The 23,022-nt window shown below is 53.9% G+C and overlaps 1 protein-coding gene across 1 annotated transcript in view; it reads left to right on the top strand.

Moving 5' to 3' along the window:
• Nucleotides 1-23,022, top strand: part of SYT7 (synaptotagmin 7) — a 90,262-nt gene that overhangs the window by 39,059 nt on the left and 28,181 nt on the right. The window contains exons 7-8 of the mRNA XM_077819929.1: nt 862-984; nt 10,665-10,800. Coding sequence (XP_077676055.1) covers nt 862-984; nt 10,665-10,800 — 259 coding nt within the window. The remainder of the gene's footprint in view (nt 1-861; nt 985-10,664; nt 10,801-23,022) is intronic.

Here is a 23,022-nt window from a genome sequence, read left to right as displayed (position 1 = left end):
TCCTCCTGAAGTCAATGGGAGATTTTCTGGAGTTGGCCAGGATGCATTTTGGCAAGTTGTGCAGTGGTTGCCAGTTCAACAGTAAAATACCAACTCACCTTCATCCACACACTAGCTGAGCTTTGGTCGTCAACAAGCCCCAGCTATCAAACCACCAAGGATTGCTCTCCACCGCATACCATTACTCCTCTCTTTCAGAACCAGGACACCTCCCATAGCCATAGCAATCCTAGTTTAATGCCCATCCTTCCCATGTTACCCAGTCGCTCTTGCCTTCCACACCAACCTTCAGCCCCTATTCACCTGCCTTCACTTTCATCTTGTCTTCTCTGCTAACCTTCATTCCCTGCACAGTCACAACTCCCGGAAGAGAGGCCATCACCAATGGGAGGGGAACTGCCCCCAAGGCAGCCCGTCTGTTAAGATGCAGTCCACACTAGAAAGAGGTCTGAGACACCCTGCATTAGATTGACAATCTTTTCTGGAGCTGATTCTCAAGTGTCCACTGGTGAGGGATTCCCCACGAATAACGCAAGTGCCTCCTTCCTACTGAAAAGTGGCACCATGGCTGGTTGACTTTAGCCCTGGTCTCCATGGCCAGAAAGAAGTGCCAAGTGCATTTGCCACCTTACGGAGATTCTCTGTCCAACAATCTACTCTGTACTCCATGTTATCTCCAACTGGGGAGCCTGTGGCTCTGTACTGCGGGTATCTATCCCAACCTTGAGTAGCCTCACACTCCGTCTCTAAGGTGCTGTTTTCCTCTGGGTTTTGTTTCTCATGCTTTGTTCTCCTCTCTCTTTCTCTTTCCTTTCTGCTTCCCGCTCTCCTCCTCTCCACGGCCGGCTCCCTCCTGTGCAGGGAAGGCCGGATGGTGGTGTTATCCCTGGTTCTGGGACTTTCGGAGCAGGACGACTTTGCCAATATACCTGATCTGCAAACCGCTGGGAACCAGCAGGCGCAGAACTCTCAGGGGGACAAGAGGTATGAGTAAGGGAGAGGGTGCTTCAGCAGGAGGAGAAGAGAGGGCACTGCCGAGGGTTGGAGGAGGCTGGTGGCAGCTCCCACTGCCAGGGAGAGCGGAAGGTTGGCGCAGCAGGAGGGGGGGAATGCCAAGTAGCCTGGGTGTTGGGCACAGTGCTGTTTCAAAGCCATGTGGCAGGCTCCCTCCTCTTTCCCTAGCACCTAGTCCTGGTGTTCGCGTCCCTGTTAGGGGGAGAGCTGGGGCTTGGGAATCACACCTTCCTCAGGCAGGAATGAATTGTCCTTGTCCTCCTTCCTCCCTTCCCTTCTGCCACCTCCCCTGCCCCATTCACCTCCATGTCTCATCCCCTTCCCTCTCTTCTGACAGGTGTCAGGGAGCAGGGTGGTGGGCACACCGATTCCCGCCTTTGAGCAGCCTCACCCTGCTTAGCTAAGGGCGATAGGAAGCAAAGACATGAAGGGAGGGGAGTTGAAAAGATCCAGGGGAGAGAGGGGAACAAGACCGATAGAATGGAGAGGGACAAGAGGGAGGACCTCAGGGAAATTTGTGGTCCACTGGGCTCATTAGTCAAGGCCATGGCAAGTCCCCCAGTCTCAGTTCCTTGGTGCATTATCAGGCAGTATTTGTTGTGGTCACTCAAGAAGAGCCATGTGCTTCAGCAGAGAGCTGGAGAATGACCTCCTGCCAGGAAGCTCCTGGTTTCATTCAATCCCCTGTACACCACATCCCGGAGAACCAAGACCTTCATGACTGGAATCCCAGCCCCATAAGTTAAGGAGAACTTTGCCATTGACTTCAGTGGGGCCAACATTCCACCCCGTGCATTTAACTTAACTCTGCAGTGTTGGCTGGCATAGGGCAGGGGGAGACAGTGAACTGCAGGGAGGGGAGAGAAGAGTCAGTGGAGAGGGACTCTACTACTCTCATGCTATTCTACGGAGAGACCCGACACAGTCACTGGTATTTGCACATTAAACCCAGGGAGGTAACAGCCGCCCGGTTGTTTGTTGCCAAATACAACTCCTGTGGTGGCACATGCCCCTGGGCTACTGTGCTGGCTGCTGAGCTGTGATCTGAGAAATACCTTTGTTTCCCAGGATCCCAGGGTTTCTTTCCGGCTACAGGGATGGCAGGATATTTCCTAGCATCTTTGGGGCTAAGGTTTCTCTTCCTCTCGCTGGCAGGCAGTTGCTTTCACCGCTCCTACTGCCACTCCCTGGCTTCCAGCAGCCTCTCCTCTCCTGGGCCCCCAGCTGGTTCCCGGGCAGTATGGAGACCGCGGGGGGGCCAGGACTGTAATGGGACAAAATGGAGGGCAGATTGGAGGCAGCCACCCCAGGCTCCCCCACAGACTCCAGGCTCCCACTTCCCCATCACCCCTTTCCTCAGGCTGTTCCAAGCCCTGTCCAATCCCCAGTAAGACTCCAGGCTCTCTCCCCACAACCTCTCTCACTCCAGCCTCCTCCAGGTGAGCCCTGATTCCCTCCTGGTTCCCCTCCCCCAAGGCCCAGCTTCTGAAGTGGTGGGGCACTGCCCCATCTCCCCTCACTCCTGGGGAGGAGATTCCCCCCAATCAGTGCAAGAAACATCCCATGTGGGCAGATGTGCAAGCACCTTGGCAGCCATGAGTCAATGGTGGGGTGACTGGGTGTTTCAGGGCAGTGAGCTCCAGGGGGCTGAGTCTCTTTTTACTCTTAACCAGTGTAGCCCCCTGGACTGTTCCAGAGTCACCCCAGAGTCACCCCAGGGAAGGATGGGAAGCAGACCCTAGCCTTGGTCTGTGGGGAACTTTCATACCAGAGCTCTGTTTACACTGTCATCAGGGACTGATTACCGCTTGTGTAGACATAATCGCACTAACTCTGATCTAGCTAGCTCGGTATACATAGCAGTGAAGCTGCAGCAGCATGGACTGCAGCACTGGCTAGCCGTCTGCACACATACCCACACTGGCTGGCCTTCAGGTGGCCAGCCCATGCTGCCGCAGCTTCACTGCTATTGGTAGCCCAGCTGGCTAGATCACAGCTAGCTCCGCTGTGTCTACGTGTGCTGCAGCTTAGATATACCCTGTGAGTTTTATGGATCATGCCTGTACTTCAGGGGCATCTGCACAGCCCTGCCTGAACTCCGCGAGTCCTGCCCTGGGACACACAGGGCTCAGCAGTGAGTCTGGGGGTGGTGTCATGCTTTTTGGGCTGTTCCAAAGTCCTGGTCAGGAAAATGGGGAGAGACACTCTGCAGAATATTATACCCTGATCTTTCCATTGCCTAAGCCACATGGCCAGCAAATCTGCCAGTGTCCTTTGGCCTTTCTGCTGTTGCCCAGCAGGGGCTGCTTCCCCTGCTAGCTGCCTGCTGTCCTCGCAGAGGCGAGGGTTGTGGGGGAGTGATGTGACAGCCACAAGCCCCCATCTCTTGTGTGGTTTTGTGCCATCTCATTCCCCTGCTGGAATCAGGAGGGGAGGGGGCCTGGCTGACTGGAGGCAGAGGCCTCGAGCAGCTCCAAGTGCATGTTAAATTCCATCTCTAGCTGCGAGGAGGTGTGAAGAAAGAAGAAGCTGGTTCCACATGATCAGTGTGTTAATTAGCTGGCACCGTTCTCACCCGCACGCTATTTATACCTCGCTGCGGTTATATTTCAGTACATATTTTAGCACTTCCATTTTGATCATCTCATTGCACAGTCTGTCCCTATCTGATGCTGTAAGTGGGGGTGGGCTGAGCATGTTCAGCCGAGATCGCCTCAGCCCAGAGAGAGCATCCCCTGCTGGCACAGGTCCATTCTGTGCACACTGACCTAGGAGCTGATCTCCCACTGGGCACACAGCGTGCTCCAATCTGGAGAGAGCGCCCCCATTCTGTACCTTCCACCTTGGTCCTAGGAGAATAGCCTGCCTTTCCCCCACCCCCACCACACCCTCCTCCTGACCTGGTGAAAGCACGCCCCGGTGGTGCTAGGGAAGCAAGTCCCTTCTCCACAACCTGAGGACTTGTGAATCTGTTCATGGATTAATTTAAGGAAAAGTTGCCACACATACCTTGTCTTCCCCAGCAGACAGAGATGGGCCAGTGGGGAGGCATACGTGGGGGAAACTCTGCAGTGAACAAACATGGGGACAGTTCCCCTCATCCCAGGAAGGAGAGAGAGAGAGAGAGTGTGTGTGTGTGAGAGAGAGAGAGAGTATGTAACCCCAGGGACAGTCCCCCTCTTGCCCCAGAAGGATGCATTGGTGGATGTGTGTGAATGTGTGTTTAAATGCCACAGAAAATTCCCCTCTTACCCTGGCCAGGCCTGTGGTGTATTTAGGTTCTCCTCAGCACTGTAGCAGACCCTGCTCCTGGCCTTCAACTGTTGCCTTTTATGGAAAAAAGAAAAGGAGTACTTGTGGCACCTTAGAGACTAACCAATTTATTTGAGCATAAGCTTTCGTGAGCTACAGCTCACTTCATCGGATGCATCCGATGAAGTGAGCTGTAGCTCACGAAAGCTTATGCTCAAATAAATTGGTTAGTCTCTAAAGTGCCACAAGTACTCCTTTTCTTTTTGCGAATACAGACTAACACGGCTGTTACTCTGAAACCTGCCTTTTATGGAAGACTTTTGCTAAACTTGACTTCCACTTGATGCACAACAGCTTGGTCCTTGGGATGGTGCTTGCAGTCATCCAGCCTGAGACAAGATGGGTGGAGAAGGGCAACTCCAGCAGAGGCCCCCTGCCCATTATTCAAAGCAAGGATTTGCCCTGACCCTAAGCAGCCTATCCTGGAAACTCAACGTCTCATCACAGATGATGAGGTCCATTCAGTGCCCAACTCTATTGTCCAGACCATCCTCAGTGGCCAGTTCTCAGTGCTGTTAAGCAGCAACGGCCAGTGAATTTGGGGTATACATGCCTCGGAAAGGGGGCTCACTTCTGAGACACACACACACCCCAACCAAATCCTGCTGGGCCTTTGCTGCAGGCTTCTCCAGCCAAAGGCAGTTGCCCTTGGCTTTGCAGTGGGAGTTAGCAAGCAGGGGGCATGCTCCTGGCATCGTGTGCGAGGGGGAAAGGCTGCACTGTCAGGTCCAGCTGGAATAGGACATCATCCCTGTTAGAAAGAATCAGCCTGGTCCTAACAGAGACCCTGTCATTCATGAAAACAAAGAGCTGCAAGAGGGGACTTTGCGGAGAGGTAGGTGGGCCCTGTCTAGCCAGCCTGGAATCCTGACCAGTCTCACCTCCCCTGTGCAGTGCGGGGATAGGATGGGGGGTCCCTTGGGAGCTGGATTTCTTGGGGAGGTGATCAAACTGTCCATGCCCTGCCACCTCCTCTTTCTCTGCAGCGAGTGAGCTCATCACCCACTCCTTCCCTTCCCCTCACTGCCTCTCCGTATTCCCCCTCTGATAGGCCCATGAACCGCCTGCCATTCTCAGCCGCATGGGCCCCCAACTCCCAGCCTGTTTTCCCCACATCCTCCTAGTGACCCTGTCATAAATATAAAGGGAAGGGTAAACCCCTTTGAAATCCCTCCTGGCCAGGGGAAAGCTCCTCTCACCTGTAAAGGGTTAAGAAGCTAAAGGTAACCTCGCTGGCACCTGACCAAAATGACCAATGAGGGGACAAGATACTTTCAAAAGCTGGGAGGAGGGAGAGAAACAAAGGGTCTGTGTCTGTCTGTATGCTGTGCTTGGCCAGGGATAGACCAGGAATGGAGTCTTAGAACTTTTAGTAAGTAATCTAGCTAGGTATGTGTTAGATTATGATTTCTTTAAATGGCTGAGAAAAGAATTGTGCTGAATAGAATAACTATTTCTGTCTGTGTATCTTTTTTGTAACTTAAGGTTTTGCCTAGAGGGGTTCTCTATGTTTTTGAATCTAATTACCCTGTAAGATATCTACCATCCTGATTTTACAGGGGGGATTTCTTTATTTCTATTTACTTCTATTTTCTATTAAAAGTTTTCTTGTAAAAAACTGAATGCTTTTTCATTGTTCTCAGATCCAAGGGTTTGGGTCTGTGGTCACCTATGCAAATTGGTGAGGCTTTTTATCCAACATTTCCCAGGAAAGGGGGGGTGCAAGTGTTGGGAGGATTGTTCATTGTTCTTAAGATCCAAGGGTCTGGGTCTGTAGTCACCTAGGCAAATTGGTGAGGCTTTTTACCAAACCTTGTCCAGGAAGTGGGGTGCAGGGTTTTGGGAAGTATTTTGGGGGGAAAGACGTGTCCAAACAGCTCTTCCCCAGTAACCAGTATTAGTTTGGTGGTGGTAGCGGCCATTCCAAGGACCACGGGTGGAATACTTTGTACCTTGGGGAAGTTTTGACCTAAGCTGGTAAAGATAAGCTTAGGAGGTTTTTCATGCAGGTCCCCACATCTGTACCCTAGAGTTCAGAGTGGGGGAGGAACCTTGACAGACCCCATTTCGCCCACCCTCCATGTTCCCCCTCCACGCCCTCCTAACCCCAGTCTCCTAACCCCAGTCTCCAGTTCTCCCCATAACCCATCAGCCTGACATGGATCCTGGGCAAGATAATGGAGCAGCAGATACAGGACTAGAGTAATAAAGAATTAAAGGAGGGTAATATAATTAATGCCAGTCAACATAGGTTGATGGAAAATATAGCCTGATATCTTGATATCTTTATTTTAATGAGATTACAAGTTGGGTTGATAAAGGTAATAGTGTTGATGTAGTAGACTTAGAGTTCTGTAAGGCATTTGATTGGGTACCATATAACAATTAGATTAAAAAACTGGAATGATATGAAATTAACATGGCACATATTCAATGGATTAAAAGCTGGCTCACTAATAGGTCTCAAAATGTAACTGTTAATAACAAGCAAACAATATGCATTTTACTATGTAATGTAAATGTGTACAGCTAGGAAAAAAGGACATAGGCCACCCTTACAGGTTGTGGGATTCTATCCTGGGAAGCAGTGACTGTGAAAAAGATTTTGGGTCATGGTGAATAATCAGCTGAACATGAGCTCCCAGTGCGATGCTGTGCCCAGAAGGGCCTGTGTAATTCTTGGATGCATAAACAGGGGAATCTTGAGCAGAAGCAGAGAAGTTATTTCACCTCTACCTTTGCGCGTGGCTGCTGCTGGAATGCTGTGTCCAGTTCCGGTGGCCATAATTCAAGCAGGGTATTATCAATTAGAGAGGGTTCAGAGAAGAGCTATGAGAAAGATTAAAAGATTAGAAACTGTACCTTGCTTAACAAAGCGAAGGGTAAGGGGTGATTAGATCACAGTCTGTAAGTACCTATATGGGGAACAAATATTTAATAATGGGCTCTCCAGTCTAGCAGAGAAAAGTAGAACATGATCCAACAGCTGGAAGTTGAAGCTAGACAAATTGAGACTGGAACTAGGGCGTACATTTTTAAGAGTGAGGGTAATTAACCATTGGCATAATTTACCCAGGGTCATGGTGGATTCTCCAGCACTGACAATTTTTAAAGCAAGATGGGCTGTTTTTCTAAAAGCTCTGCTCTAGGAATGGCTTGGGGGCAGTTCTAGGATCACACTGGCCTCTTCTGGCCTTGGAATTGATGACAATGATAGGCTCTATGTTCTCCCCACTTCCTTCCAGCCCCCAGCTCCTGCTCCCCCCACCCCTCACCTCTCTCCCTGTTCCCCCCATCCTTATCTCCTTTTCCCCCTCACACTCTACCTTCCTCCCTGTTCCTCTACATCCTCCCAACCCCATCTATTGCTCTCCCCACAAGCTCCCCTGCCCCTCCAGTCTCGGTGGGATATAGGGGGGTAGCTTGTGGGGGCCGGTGTGGTGGGAGGGGTGGGTGCTAAGGGCTCCTGAGGCTTGTGGGTCCACGGAAGACCCTGTCTCTCTTTCTCTCTTTGTTTCCCATTACCCCCCATCCCAGCACTCCTGTTCACAGTGGCCATGTGGTGTATCACATTGTAATGTCTCCTCCTTTCCCTTTTCTCTGCTTCTTCCTTCCAGCCCTGCTGCTGCTGCTGCTGCTGCTCAGCCCTGTCCCCCCTGTCAGCCCTGGTGGCGCCAGTCCAGTGCCTAGTCCTGTCGGTGTGGTGGTTGCTTTTTGTTTACTAATCTCTCTGTGTGTCTCCTTCTCTCCCCTCACGCTTTCTTCCCATTTTCCCTTCCCTCAGGAGGCAGGCCAAGCCCTGTGGTGGAAGATGCTGCTCTTCCTTTGTCTCTCTCTCGCTCTCTCTCTTGCTGTCCTGTGAGCTCCACCGGTGCTAACCGTTTCCCAGATAGCTTTGCAGCTGCGTCGATGCACTGGGGTTGACAAAATACCTCTGAATTGTTCACACCTCCAGCTATCAATCACACACTTTCGCTCTCTCTTTGTTTTTAACCTGACTTTACCTCTCCAGCTATTTCAGTCTCTTTCTTTATCTGTGTGTGTGTCACTCTGTCTGTGAGTGTATTGGCCTGTCTGGATCTCCGTGTGTGTCACTCTGCCTATGAGTGGATCACTGTATCTAGATCTGCCTGTCTTACGCTGTCTACGAGTGTATTGGTGCAGCTGGATCTTCGTGTGTGTCACTCAGTGTGTCAGTGCATCTAGATCTATGTGTGTGTGTCACTGTCTATGTCACTTTGTCTAGATCTGTGTATCTATCTGTGAGCTTATCAGTGTGCCTGGATCTAGGTATGTGAGAGAGACTGTGTGTGGATGCCACTGTCTAGAAGATTTAGGTGTGTGCTGCACTGTCTGTGAGTGTGTCAGTAGGTATCTGTGTCTGATTCTGTGTGTTTCTTTGAAGGTTTTGTTTGCTTTTGTTTTGTGTCTCTGCATGTGGGTCTGTGTGTATGTGTGTATCCCACGTGTCTCTGTGTGTATTTCCCTGCATGTTGGTGTCTCTACATGTCTCCCATTGCCTGTGTGTGTCTCTCTGTATGCCGGTGTCTCTCCTCTGTGCCTTTTCCAGTGTTCTGCCCCTGCGCCCTCATACCTTGGATCTCTCCTTCCTCCCAATCGTACGTGCATCATCTCCTCTTGCAGCATCTATGCTGGGGCTGCTGCCATCAAACCCCCCAGCACTGCTGTTCAGTGCACCTATCGACCCAGCTGCTGTCACAGAGAGGCCATTGAATTGCTAGACCAGGACGAGCATAGCCGGGACCTCCCATGTGTGTATGTGAATGAACACCAAGCCATGGGGGGCCTGGATGTCCTGGGCCAGAGAGACGGCATCATCACTGTGGTCAGAACAATGGGGGAACCAGTGAAGGCCTCTCCTTAGTGTCTTAACAGGATAGGTTCATCCCTGCTAGGGTATCAGGGGTGGATCTGGCTTCCTGGATGTCTGGGGAAGATGTCCGGGCTGACCCAGCCCTGCTCCCTGTGCTATATGGTTCTACCCAGCTCACAAATAGGGACAAGAAAGGCCAGTGAACCCACATCTCCTGGGAAGGAGGAACAAGCCTCCAATTTGTGTGCTTTGTCCAGCTTCAGGGGCAGAAAGAGGGAGAGCTGGGAATGGGGGCGGCCAGCAGGAGGGGAAACGTGGGGGAGATATTGGCAATCTAGCATCTTTACAGAGAGGTTCCTGCAGTCAGCACCTACTGAGATCAGACCTTTCCCAGGCATGGGCAGGGGAGGCATGGACAAGAGGGCGAGGCCCTGCTGACCTGCACTGAGCAAGGCCTGTCTGATGTGGGAGACGCTTCAGTCACTCTCCTAGTGGGGTGGTGAGTCCTGGCCATGCTGCTAAACTCCCATGGCAGGGTGCTGAGCAAAGGAGGCATAGCCAGGCAGCTTCCCCCAGCACTGTAAATGAGAGCCGCCAACACACCAGGAACTGCAATGGGATGTCACATGGGGGGCATGGGGCTGCCATGGCCTGGCTGCTGGGTTACAGGCCTTAGCGGGGCTGTCAGGATTTGTCTGGTGGGTTACAGGTCATAGCGGGGCTGCCATGACTGGGCTGCCATGGAGTCACAGCTGCAGCACGGTTGCCATGTTGCTGGGGGAGTTTGTCCCATCGCACAAACCCCTGGGGGAGTTTGTCCCATCGCACTTGGCCTGCAGAGCTGACGTCCTGTAGCACCTGGCACTCGGGTTCCCCCAGGTGCTGTGCATGTGTCGGGGCTGGCAGACAACTCATCTGTCAGGAGAAAGCAAACAAAGGCAGCTGCCTCTCTATGAGAGGGAGCGTGTGTGTTCACAGAGGTTAATGGGCCTGAGAGGCAGGGGAGGGTGTCAGTGGAAAGAAGCAGAAGCAATAGCTCAGGCTCTGCCTCCCTCCCCCATCTCTCCCAGTACAAGACAGGAGAGCCTGCAGTGCCAGTGGGTGATGCCCAGGCCCCCACTGAAGGGGTGGGAATTACTGGAGGCTGGGGAGACATGAGGGCCTCCATCTATAGGGCCAGAGCAAGATGGAGGCCAGGACAAAGGGGATCAGCACCAGGCTGAGGGCAATAGTGAACGAGATGGACGGGTGCCCATGTGAGGGGCATGCCTGGATCCATGGTTATGAGTCCAATGGGTGGGAGGTCTGAAGTGAACTCTCTTACGGCCAGGTGGGTGAGGAATCACCGAGGGGTGTGAGGGATACACAGGGATGTGTCAGGGGATCTTGGCATTAGGATACAGCTGTGATGGAGAGCAGCTGGGGCTGCATTGGCACGGCCTGACCCACGGCTCGGACATGGCACCCTGCCCCCTTCTCTTACATACTGCTCCTCTCTCCCAAGGTTGCCGTCTGGAGGCAAGATGGTGAACACAGCCCCTATGCCCGGGCAGACCCAGCATGACGAGTCTGACCGCAAAACGGAGCCTCGCTCGTCCGTCTCGGACCTGGTGAACTCCCTGACCAGTGAGATGCTAATGGTGAGTGCAGACCAGAACCTCTGTGCCTCTCACTTGGAGATACCCCGATCCTGTCTGAACTGCCCCATGCCCAGTGCTCCTGCTCCACTCCCTATAGTGCCCCCTGCTGGGAGAAGCTGGGACTGGAGTAGCTGGGAGCTCCCGCACAGCCAGCACTGCTACCTCATTTCTGCAGCCTAGCTACATCTCCACTCAAAACCAATCACTGTGGGTCCAGTGTGCCCTTGGCTGCAGGGCTCAGTGGGTGACACTGCAAAGAGCGCTCTGGGAACTTTAAGGCTCAGGGTTTGTTGTTGCCAGGTTGTTCTAAGTCCATGTCTCAGGGGCTGTTGCCAAGACATTGAAGGCTACCAAACCCTGCAGGGGTGATAGGCAGGTTGTTCTAGGCTCCTGCTTTGTTCTGAGCTGTTCTCAAAGTGTTCTAGACTTGTACTCTCTTTGGGGGCAAAGAGCAGGTTGTTCCAGATTCCTGCTTCATTCCGGGATCATGGAAATAGTTTAGACTCGTATTTTTTGGTGGGTGATGGGCAGATTGTTCTCAGCTCATGCTTCATCCAAGGGTCATTGCTGAGAAGTACTAGGCTCCCAGTTCCTTTGGGGGTGACGGGTAGGTCGTTCCAGGCTCACACTTGGTTGGGGGACCTCCATTGGGATGTGCCAAGCTGCCATTCCCTTCTGGGCTGCTGCTGGGCCACAGCTAAGTGGGGGTTCAGGCCAGCCTTTGTTCCCCAAACCCTGTGTATCCATTTCCCTGGAGTCAGCCCTGACAAGCCCTGCATTCAGGGAGCAGGCAGCACGGAGCCTGTCACTGGGCACCTCTGCCCAGCCACACGCCCAGTGATGGCAGGGGCGCCTGCAACAGGGTTGGCCAAGCTCATTCCTCTCGTGGATAGCTCTCTGTTCCTTTACGAGGGCTGAGCAAACCCCAAATGGGGCCAGGGGCACCCCCTTGTCACAGAGTTGGGCAGTGTGTTGGATCAGTAACTGTGAAGCTCTCACTCTGCTCTTTGCTGACGGGAGGCCGGGATGCAGCTAAAGCGGCTGAGTGTGTTCTGGCACCTGCCCAGCACAGATGAAATGAGTAAGAAAACCTCTGCCAGAGCGCTGTGCTGAATCCTTAAGGAGGCAGGACGGGAAAGAGAGAGCCACCAAGCCCAGAGTTCCCAAGCATCTCAGGGGGGCCAGGGGGAGCACTGCACTAGAGCAGGCAGGAAGGGCAGATGGTGCCCAGCCAAGAGAGGGAGGCACCACTCTGGATGGAGGATGATATATCTATTTATTGGGGCAGCAGTTGCTTTAGGGAGCGGTTTTATTTGCAGACGCTATTGATGGAGCTAATGACATGCTGAGAACACTCAGTGTCAGGATTGCCCTTCCCATGCATTCAAAAATCATGAGACTGAGCCTATGCATTCAAAGATCATCCCCCCAGATCATGAGATTCGCTAAAGAAATCACAAGATTTCAAAAATACTGTATTTAGAGTTCTTTTCATTTCTTGTCTGGCTTTGGAGTATTCAGGGGTCACGTTTTCAATCTTTTCTGTGCCGCCAGGAGGGCGGGAAACTTGCTTTGTTTTTTAAATGAAAGATGAGAGTCTCATAGAAGCCCCTAATTCCAGGAACTGGGGCTTTGAGAAATATGCCAAGAAACTCGCTAAAGTTTGCAACCTTGAGATTGGAGGAGTCGCAAGCAACCCATGCGGACAGAGAAGTGAGACAAAGGGGCTGACCTTAGACATGCGGGCACAAAATAATGCCTCTTGGGAAGAGACCAACCGTTTGTGGGGGGAAGAATCTGGAGCAGGGATTTTCAGTGGGGAAGTTCCCTCTAAGCTGCACAGCCCGGTGATCACCCAGCAGGCTATCAAGTGCAGCGCACTTCAGGTGTCCCTCCCCTCACTGCCTCACTGCTCCTGCCCTCTGCCTTGGAGCCCCTAAACAGCTGCTCCCAGGAGCCTCTTGATTGCTGTGCAGAGTGGGGCGAGGAAAGGGGGCGCTGATATCAGGGTGTCACCCTCCCCCCACCACTGTACCCCGTCTCCACAGAGCGGGTGGGACACGACGGGGCTCCAGAGGGAGCTTGCTGGCAGCTGTTGCTGTGTCTGAACACGCAGGCTTCAGGCTGTTGAGTGCTGATCTACTTAAAGGGCAGCGGACGTAAAGGGGCAGCGTGTATCTCTCTTTGTCACACACACTGTGTGTTTCTCTGTCTCACACACGCACACACACACACGCAGAGTCTCTGTCACAAATACACACTGTGTCTCTCTCTCTCTCTCTCTCTCTCATAGAATCATAGAATATCAGGGTTGGAAGGGACCTCAGGAGGTCATCTAGTCCAACCCCCTGCTCAAAGCAGGACCAATCCCCAACTAAATCATCCCAGCCAGGGCTTTGTCAAGCCTGACCTTAAAAACTTCTAAGGAAGGAGATTCCACCACCTCCCTAGGTAACCCATTCCAGTGTTTCACCACCCTCCTAGTGAAAAAGTTTTTCCTAATATCCAACCTAAACCTCCCCCACTGCAACTTGAGACCATTACTCCTTGTTCTGTCATCTCTACCACTGAGAACAGTCTAGATCCATCCTCTTTGGAACCCCCTTTCAGGTAGTTGAAAGCAGCTATCAAATCCCCCCTCATTCTTCTCTTCCGCAGACTAAACAATCCCAGTTCCCTCAGCCTCTCCTCATAAGTCGTGTTCCAGTCCCCTAATCATTTTTGTTGCCCTCCGCTGGACTCTTTTCCACATCCTTCTTGTAGTGTGGGGCCCAAAACTGGACACAGTACTCCAGATGAGGCCTCACCAATGTCTAATAAAGGGGAACGATCACGTCCCTCGATCTGCTGGCAATGCCCCTACTTATACAGCCCAAAATGCCATTGGCCTTCTTGGCAACAAGGGCACACTGTTGACTCATATCCAGCTTCTCGTCCACTGTCACCCCTAGGTCCTTTTCTGCAGAACTGCTGCCTAGCCATTCGGTCCCTAGTCTGTAGCGGTGCATGGGATTCTTCCATCCTAAGTGTAGGACTCTGCACTTGTCCTTGTTGAACCTCATCAGATTTCTTTTGGCCCAATCCTCTAATTTGTCTAGGGCCCTCTGGATCCTATCCCTACCCTCCAGCGTATCTACCTCTCCTCCCAGTTTAGTGTCATCTGCAAACGTCCTGAGGGTGCAATCCACACCATCGTCCAGATCATTTATGAAGATACTGAACAAAACCGGCCCGAGGACCAACCCTTGGGGCATTCCACTTGATACCAGCTGCCAACTAGACATGGAACCATTGATCACTACCCGTTGAGCCCGACAATCTAGCCAACTTTCTATCCACCTTATAGTCCATTCATCCAGCCCATACTTCTTTAACTTGCTGGCAAGAATACCATGGGAGACCGTGTCAAAAGCTTTGCTAAAGTCAAGGAACAACACGTCCACCGCTTTCCCCTCATCCACAGAGCCAGTTATCTTGTCATAGAAGGCAATTAGATTAGTCAGGCATGACTTGCCCTTGGTGAATCCATGCTGACTGTTCCTGATCACTTTCCTCTCCTCTGAGTGCTTCAGAATTGATTCCTTGAGGACCTGCTCCATGGTTTTTCCAGGGACTGAGGTGAGGCTGACTGGCCTGTAGTTCCCAGGATCCTCCTTCTTCCCTTTTTTAAAGATGGGCACTACATGAGCCTTTTTCCAGTCATCCGGGACCTCCCCCAATCCGCCATGAGTTTTCAAAGATAATGGGCAATGGCTCTGCAATCACATCCGCCAACTCCTTTAGCGCTCTCAGATGCAGTGCATTCGGCCCCATGGACTTGTGCTCGTCCAGCTTTTCTAAATAGTCCCAAACCACTTCTTTCTCCACAGAGGGCTGGTCACCTCCTCCCCATGCTGTGCTGCCCAGTGCAGTAGTCTGGGACCTTGTTCGTGAAGACAGAGGCAAAAAAAGCATTGAGTACATTAGCTTTTTCCACATCCTCTGTCACTAGGTTGCCTCCCTCATTCAGTAAGGGGCCCACACTTTCCTTGACTTTCTTCTTGTTGCTAACATACCTGAAGAAACCCTTCTTGTTACTCTTAACATCTCTTGCTAGCTGCAACTCCAGGTGTGATTTGGCCTTCCTGACTTCACTCCTGCATGCCCGAGCAATATTTTTATACTCTTCCCTGGTCATTTGTCTAATCTTCCACTTCTTATAAGCTTCTTTTTTGTGTTTAAGATCAGCAAGGATTTCACTGTGAAGCCAAGCTGGTCGCCTGCCATATTTACTATTCTTTCTACACATGGGGATGGTTTGTCCCTGTAACCTCAATAAGGATTCTTGAAAATACAGCCAGCTCTCCTGGACTCCTTTCCCCTCATGTTATTCTCCCAGGGGATCCTGCCCATCAGTTCCCTGAGGTTGTCAAAGTCTGCTTTTCTAAAGTCCAGGGTCCGTATTCTGCTGCTCTCCTTTCTTCCACGTCAGGATCCTGAACTCGACCATCTCATGGTCACTGCCTCCCGGGTTCCCATCCACTTTTGCTTCCCCTACTAATTCTTCCCGGTTTGTAAGCAACAGGTCAAGAAGAGCTCTGCCCCTAGTTGGTTCCTCCAGCACTTGCACCAGGAAATTGTCCCCTACCCTTTCCAAAAACTTCCTGAATTGTCTGTGCACCGCTGTATTGCTCTCCCAGCAGATATCAGGGTGATTGAAGTCTCTCATGAGAACCAGGGCCTGCGATCTAGTAACTTCCGTGAGTTGCCGGGAGAAAGCCTTGTCCACCTCATCCCCCTGATCCGGTGGTCTATACAGACTCCCACCACGACATCACCCTTGTTGCTCACGCTTCTAAACTTAATCCAGAGACACTCAGGTTTTTCTGCAGTTTCATAGCGGAGCTCTGAGCAGTCATACTGCTCTCTTACATACAATGTAACTCCCCCACCTTTTCTGCCCTGCCTGTCCTTCCTGAACAGTTTATATCCATCCATGACAATACTCCAGTCATGTGAGTTATCCCACCAAGTCTCAGTTATTCCAGTCACATCGTAATTCCTTGACTGTGCCAGGACTTCCAGTTCTCCCTGCTTGCTTCCAAGGCTTCTTGCATTTGCGTATAGGCACTTGAGATAACTCGCTGACCATCCTGCTTTCTTAGTATGAGGCAGGAGCCCTCCCCTTTCACGTTCTCCTGCTCGTGCTTCCTCCCGGTATCCCATGTCCCCACTTACCTCAGGGCTTTGGTCTCCTTCCCCCGGTGAACCTAGTTTAAAGCCCTCCTCACTAGGTTAGCCAGCCTGCTTGCGAAGATGCTCTTCCCTCTCTTCGTTAGGTGGAGCCCGTCTCTGCCTAGCACGCCTTCTTCTTGGAACACCATCCCATGGTCAAAAAATCCAAGCCTTCTCTCCGACACCACCTGCGTAGCCAGTCATTGACTTCCACGATTCGACGGTCTCTACCCAGACCTTTTCCTTCTACGGGGAGGATGGACGAAAACACCACTTGCGCCTCAAACTCCTTTATCCTTCTTCCGAGTGCCACGTAGTCCGCAGTGATCCGCTCAAGGTCATTCTTGGCAGTATCATTGGTGCCCACGTGGAGAAGCAGGAAGGAGTAGTGATCTGAGGGCTTGATGAGTCTCGGCAGTCTCTCCGTCACATCGTGAATCCTAGCTCCTGGCAAGCAGCAGACTTCTCGGTTTTCTCGGTCGGGGCAGCAGATAGATGACTCAGTCCCCCTGAGGAGAGAGTCCCCAACCACCACCACCCGCGTCCTTCTCTTGGGAGCGGTGGTCGTGGAACCCCCTTCCCGAGGACAGTGAATCTCATGCCTTCCAATCGGCGGAGTCTCCTTCTGTTTCCTTCCCTCAGATGTATCATCTAGTCCACTCTCTGCATTAGTACCTGTGGAGAGAACACGAAAACGGTTGCTTACCTGTATCTGCGTTGCTGGTACATGGACGCTCCCCTTTCTTCTTCTGGGGATCACATGCTGCCAAATTTCTTCACCGTCCTCCTGTCCCCACTGCACAGCCTGCTCTGAATCTTCCGAACATTGTGCCCGTAGAAGCATAACCTGACGTCTGTCCAGGAAATCTTCAGTTTCTCTTATGCAACACAGGGTCGATACTTGTTTCTCCAGACCTTGAACCTTCTCTTCCAATATGGAGACCAGCTTGCACTTTGTACAGACAAAGTCGCTTCTGTCCTGTGGAAGAAAGACAAACATGGCACATCCAGTGCAGGTCACAACAGCTGAACACTCCCCATCCAAATTACCTTCCTTCTACGAGCTTCCTCAGGAGTTGTAGAAACTACTCAGAGAAGCCGGCAAGATGTAAGCCTCAGTGGCTCTCCCTGGGCGAACTCCCAGGCAAGCTCCCTCTGTTCGCCGCTCAGCTGGTTCGCAGCTGACTGGCTTTTTATAACAGTCAGGCCCACTCAAGGCTCACCTGGAACAAAGCACTCACACTCACACACACACACACACACACACACACACACACACACACACACAGTTTTCACACCCACCTCCCAACACATACTTGTATTATTGTTGTTGTAACTTGATACTTCTTTCAAAGCGTACTTGAGACACCTTAGAGACTAACAAATTTATCTGAGCATAAGCTTTTGTGAGCTACACGAAAGCTTATGCTCAAATAAATTAGTTAGTCTCTAAGGTGCCACAAGTCCTCCTTTTCTTTTTGCGGATACAGACTAACACGGCTGCTACTCTGAAACACTTTCAAAGTGTGTTGTTTTAGTGTTTTGACTGGTCTGTGCATTTCATAATTTTATTTCTCTTTTATGCTTAAATTTAATTCTTTGAGTACTAAGTTCTAAAATGCCTGACCTGTCCTGGCTAGAGTAATTATCCCTATGGTAACTTTTAAAATATATGTATTATAGCTAGGTTTTTTGTTTCTACTGGTGGCGCACATCTGCACATTACCTCGCTATGGTGCACATAACAAAATGCATTCCGCACATGGATGGAAAAAATTAGAGGGAACATTGGTGGGGAGCCTGGGGAGTGGCTGGGGATGGGGGGTGAGACAGGACACCTGCTTTAGGAGCTTGCAATGCCAAGTAGATTTCAGGGCATTCACGTCACTGAGCCAGCTGTGGGGAGACAACAGCTAAAACGCTGGGTGCTGCTCAGGGAACCTCCGTCCCGAGGCAGTGCTGAGCAGAGAGGAGCAATGGGGATTGTGGTGCAGGGCGAGAACAGGGCCTGATCCAAAAGCCACTGAAGTCACTCAGAGACTCAATGGAGTTTGGATCAGGCCCTAAGGGAGCTCAGGCCAACATTTCTCTATGCTGGCCCCTGATTTTGAGTGCCCAGTTAGAAACCTGGAGGCATCTAAAAATCAGTGACCATTTGTGAGAAATGGGGCCTAAATGATATAGCTTGGACACGAGTGGGCTAGAGGAGCGAGGCTCTGAATAGTCCATTGCAGAAGGGAAGGCAGCGTAACCAGAGAAAGGTAGGCTTGTGAGTGAGGCGCTGGCCTGGGTCTCCAGAGCTCTGCATTCAGTTCCTAGCTCTGCCAGAGACCTGGGTAACTCACTCAGTCTCTACGGGCCTCAGTTAAACATCTGCAAAACGGGGTGCGGGGTAGTGATCCTTCCTTTGTCTGTTGGGACTAGTTAGACTGTCAACAGTTTTGAGCCGGGACAGGGGGGTATATACAGCACCCAGCACAATGGGGCCCTGATCTCAGGTGGGACAAGGACTGTCTCTGGCTGTGTCCGTGCAGCACCCAGCATAACGGGGCCCTGATCTCAGTTGGGGCAGGAGCTGTCTCTGGTTGTGTCTCTGCAGCACCCGGCATAACGGGGCCCTGATCTCAGCCATGGTTCAGTGGGGCTTTTCTGCCTCTGTTTAAGAGGGGAAAGGGTCAGAGAGAGGGGTCCACGCTGCCCTGCTCAGGAGGGAATTTGCACACAGTTGGCTCTTTCCCCCTGTGTGACCTTGGGCCGAGTGACCCTCTTGCTGGGGGCTAAAGAGAGATGGGCTCAAACCCAAGACCTGCCCTTGGGGGTGATCCTCACTGGGCCCTGATTCTGCACCATTCAAGCCCGTGGGAGCTTGGCCACGGGCATCAGTGGGCTCAGGATCAGGGCTGTAGTGATGGCACCAGCCCAGCGGGGCAGAGACGTTACCCCCACCGCACCCCCGGTGCCATCCCAAACTCACAAACTGTCTTGTCTCACGGCGAGATCCGGACCTAGAAGAATGGCCTCTGCTTCTCCTCATGGACATTGTGGCATCATGTGGCGCCCCCTTGTGGCACATCTGGGAAGAGCGGTGTCAGTGACAAGCAGCTGCTCCCTGAACTGGGGCGCAGGGCAGAGATAAGAGCGGTGAGCCAGAAAGCAATCCTCATGCCCCTCCGCACTGCAGCATGAGAGTGAGACGCGCCCCACAGGCTGGGACCACCCATCCAGGGGATATGGGATGAGCATGCCTCTGCAGAGACTGGGAAGGACAGACTGGCTGCTCCCCACCCCTAGCTGCATGGCCCAGGCAGCCAGAGCTGCTCCCTCCACTCTGCCGAGGAGACCCCAGCGCCTAGGCCTAGACCAGGCAGTGGGAGAGGAGGAGCTGGGAGCGTCCATCCTCCTGGATCAACGCACCACACTGTGAGGCTGAGACCCTGCTCCTTGCTTAGGTCCCGTGTCCGTGGAGTGAGGCCAGAGCTGCCCAGCTCAGACCCAGGGGCCAATCCAGCACCCTTGTGTCACGGAGTGTGGGGGAGTCCAGGCCCTGCACCCCTCTTCCTGGGATCCACTGAGACTCTCAGCCAGCCAGTAAAACAGGAGGTTTATTGGACAACAGGAACACAGTCCACAACAGAGCTTGTGGGTACAACCAGGACCCCTCAATCACGTCCTTCTTGGGAAACAGGGAGCTTAGACCCCAGCCCTGGGGTTCCCTGTGTTCCTCTCCCCAGCCCCAAACTGAAAACTAAACCCACCTAGCAGGTTCCCTGCTGCAGTCTCCGTCCACATTCCTGGGCAGAGGTGTTACCTCCCCCTCCCCCTCCTGGCTCAGGTGACAGGCTCTCAGGTCTCCCATCCCCAGGGCACATTCCCAGGTCAACACTCCCCCCTCCCTGCTGAGTCACATCGTCACACCTTGTCTGGGCTACATTTGCCCTTTAAAACATCCCTGCTGAGATGTAAGCAGGTGGGGCACTCTGCTCGCCTGGGTCACTTAGCTGGGCCCACCGTGGGGTATGGCACATTACCACCTACTGCCGGGGGAGAGGCTCCAGCAGGCAGCCAGGGGCCTGGATCCCACCTCCCCCAAGCAAGGGAGGCGCTAGGGAGGGTGCTTCCCACAGGCCAGTGCCACTGCTGGGGCCCTCAGTCACACAGTTCAGTCCAGCCACCGCTCCCGGGGCTCTGGGACCGGCAGCTCAGCTTCCGTGGCAGGCTTGGGCAGAGGGGGAGGAGCTCAGCTGCAGGGCAGGGAAGAGACCGTGTGGTCGAGGAAACGGATACGCTTCCCCTTAAAGGCTGGGGACCCTGGGGTGGGGACTGAACCCCGCAGGATGTGGGGGCATTACCTCCACACGCAGCAGAGACATGCAACTGGCCATAGCCCACAGACATACAGCAACGCACACACGCAAAGCACAGAGAGATACACACAGCACAGAGCCATGCTCTAGCCAGTCATCCGTCCCCCTCCACCCCCAAGCCAGGCTAACGCACACGGGGGCGTACATACACCCAGTGCAGGGACATTCACCCCCAGAGCCTCCTGGCCTGGACACATACCCACAGGGTCACACGTGTCCTACCTGCCCACCCTCATACGCGCTGGCTGCCTACGTACCAGCCTGCCCGGCTGCACCGGTCCTGGGGGAGGCCTCTGGGCCCAGCAAGGAGCCCCTACTTGGTCCCCTAGTGTCTCCCCCTGCAGGAAGTGGCTCACTCGTGTTAAACGCACTGGTGGGGTCAGAGGCAGGAGCTAATGAACTGCTGGGCCACCGCCAAGCGCACCTGTCCTGTAGGAAGACGCACAGCCAGGCCATGGGCTGCCACCGAGTCACCCAAACCTCACAGGCCATGGCAGGGCCCTGAGTGGCAGCCTGCATCTCCCACCCCCTACCCTGGCCCCACGCTCAGGCCAGCCCCTGCAGCATGGTACAGGGCAGGGCCCTCTGCCTGGGCACAGAGACACCTTGGACAATGTGTCCTGCTTTAGTGACCAGGGGCCTCTCTCCTCCTGTGCTCCCCATGCCCTGCCCTCCCCTGCCCCCCTCCACTGCACATGCCCTACTCCTCCTGTGCCTCCCTCCACTCCCCTACTTCTCCAGCCCCCTGCCCTGCCCTGCCCCTCCCCTCCCCTCCATGCCCTCCTGCCCTCCCCTCCTGCCCCTCAGCTCCCCTCCCCTACTCCTCCTGTGCCTCCCTCCACTCCCCTACTTCTCCAGCCCCCTGTCCTGCCCCTCCCCTCCCCTCCCCGCCCTCCTGCCCTCCCCTCCTGCCCCTCAGCTCCCCTCCCCTACTCCTCCAGCCCTCCGCCCTTCCCCTCCACTCCCCTACTCCTCCAGCCCCCTGCCCCTCCACACTCTTCTGCCCCTCCCCTCCCCTCCTTCTCCAGCCCCCTCCCCTCCCCTCCCCTCTCCTGCCCTCCCCTACTCGGCCAGCCCCCTTCCCCTCCACGCCCTCCTTCCCTCCCACCCCGCTCCAGCACCCCCCTCCACACCCCTCCTGCCCTCCCCTCCCGCTTCAGCCCCTCCCCTACTCAATTCCACTCCCCTGCTCCTCCAGTCCCCTGCCCCTCCCCTCCACACTCTCCTGCCCTTCCCCTCCCCTCCCCTCCCCTACTTCTCCAGCCCCCTGCCCCTCCATTCCTGCCCCTCTGCTCTCCTCCCCTACTCCTCCAGCCCTCTGCCCCTCCCCTCCACGTCCTCCTTCCATCCCCTCCCACTCCAGCCCCTTCCCCTCCTGCCCCTCCCCTACTGACTTCCACTCCCCTACTTCTCCAGCCCCCTGCCCCGCCCCTCCACACTCTCCTGCCCCTCCCCTCCCCACTCTTCCAGCCCCCTTCCCTTCCCTCCCCCTCCCCTCCCATCTTCCTCCAGCCCCCTTTCCCTCCCCTACTCCTCCTGCCCCTCCCTTCTACACCCTCCTGCTCCTCCCTTCCACTCCCCTCCCCCTCCAGCCTCCTGCCCCTCCCCTCCCCTCCCCCTCCAGCCCCCCGCCCCTCCCCTCCCATCTTCCTCTAGCCCCCTTTTCCTCCCCTCCTTCCCCTCCCTTCATTCCCCTACTCCTCTTGCCCTGCTGCCCTTCCCCTGCTACCCTCTGCCTCCCGCTCCCTCTCAGGCAGTCTTCTTTCCTGCAGCAGGCAGCTCACTAACCCCTCTGTGTCTCTGACCCTCCAGCCCTGGCTCCTGCTTGGCAGCCCCTCTACCTTCCATTCACTGCTCCCCGACCCAGCCTCTCTGGATGGAGGAGAGAGAATCCCGCTGGGTGGCTGAGCCTGCCAGCCCTGCAACGGGGAGGGAAGCTGCTCTGTACGGGGCTGTAGGATGGTGGCACCCTGCTCTCTCAGCTCCCCAGCACCCTCAGGCTGTTCCTCAGGGGGCCCGGCCCACTCAGCAGCATTGCTTGCCTGAAGCCCACTGCTCAGTGTGGTATGCCTTCCTCCCACCGCCTGGCCAACACAGGGGAGGAGTTTAGCTCTTTAGCTCAAGCTGTGGAGACTCACACCTTGGCTCTGGAGGTCCTCCTATCCATTCCAGGTCATGAGCAAGACACATAGCACCAACATTTGGCCTTCCAGACCCACAACAAACAGATTCCCATAGACCTAGCAAGAGCCTGATCTGAGCCATCATTGACAAAGGCACTGCTCTGAGGCAGCTCACATGGCTGGCACCATACAGGAATAGACAGGGCACTGCTGAGGGGAAGCTCACAGCACTGAAGTCCATGCTGGCATAGACAGAGCACTGCTGAGGGGAAGCTCACAGCACTGGAGTCCATGCTGGCATAGACAAAGCACTGCTGAGGGGACGCTCACAGCGCTGGAGTCCATGCTGGCATAGACAAAGCACTGCTGAGGGGAAGCTCACAGCGCTGGAGTCCATGCTGGCATAGACAAAGCACTGCTGAGGGGAAGCTCACAGCGCTGGAGTCCATGCTGGCATAGACAGGGCACTGCTGAGGGGAAGCTCACAGCGCTGGAGTCCATGCTGGCATAGACAGGGCACT

The sequence above is a fragment of the Eretmochelys imbricata genome, chromosome 6, assembly GCF_965152235.1.
Source record: "Eretmochelys imbricata isolate rEreImb1 chromosome 6, rEreImb1.hap1, whole genome shotgun sequence".
NCBI lineage: Eukaryota > Metazoa > Chordata > Testudines > Cheloniidae > Eretmochelys > Eretmochelys imbricata.
The sequence above is the reverse complement of the archived record's forward strand: the minus strand, read 5'-3'. Positions and strand labels throughout refer to the sequence as shown.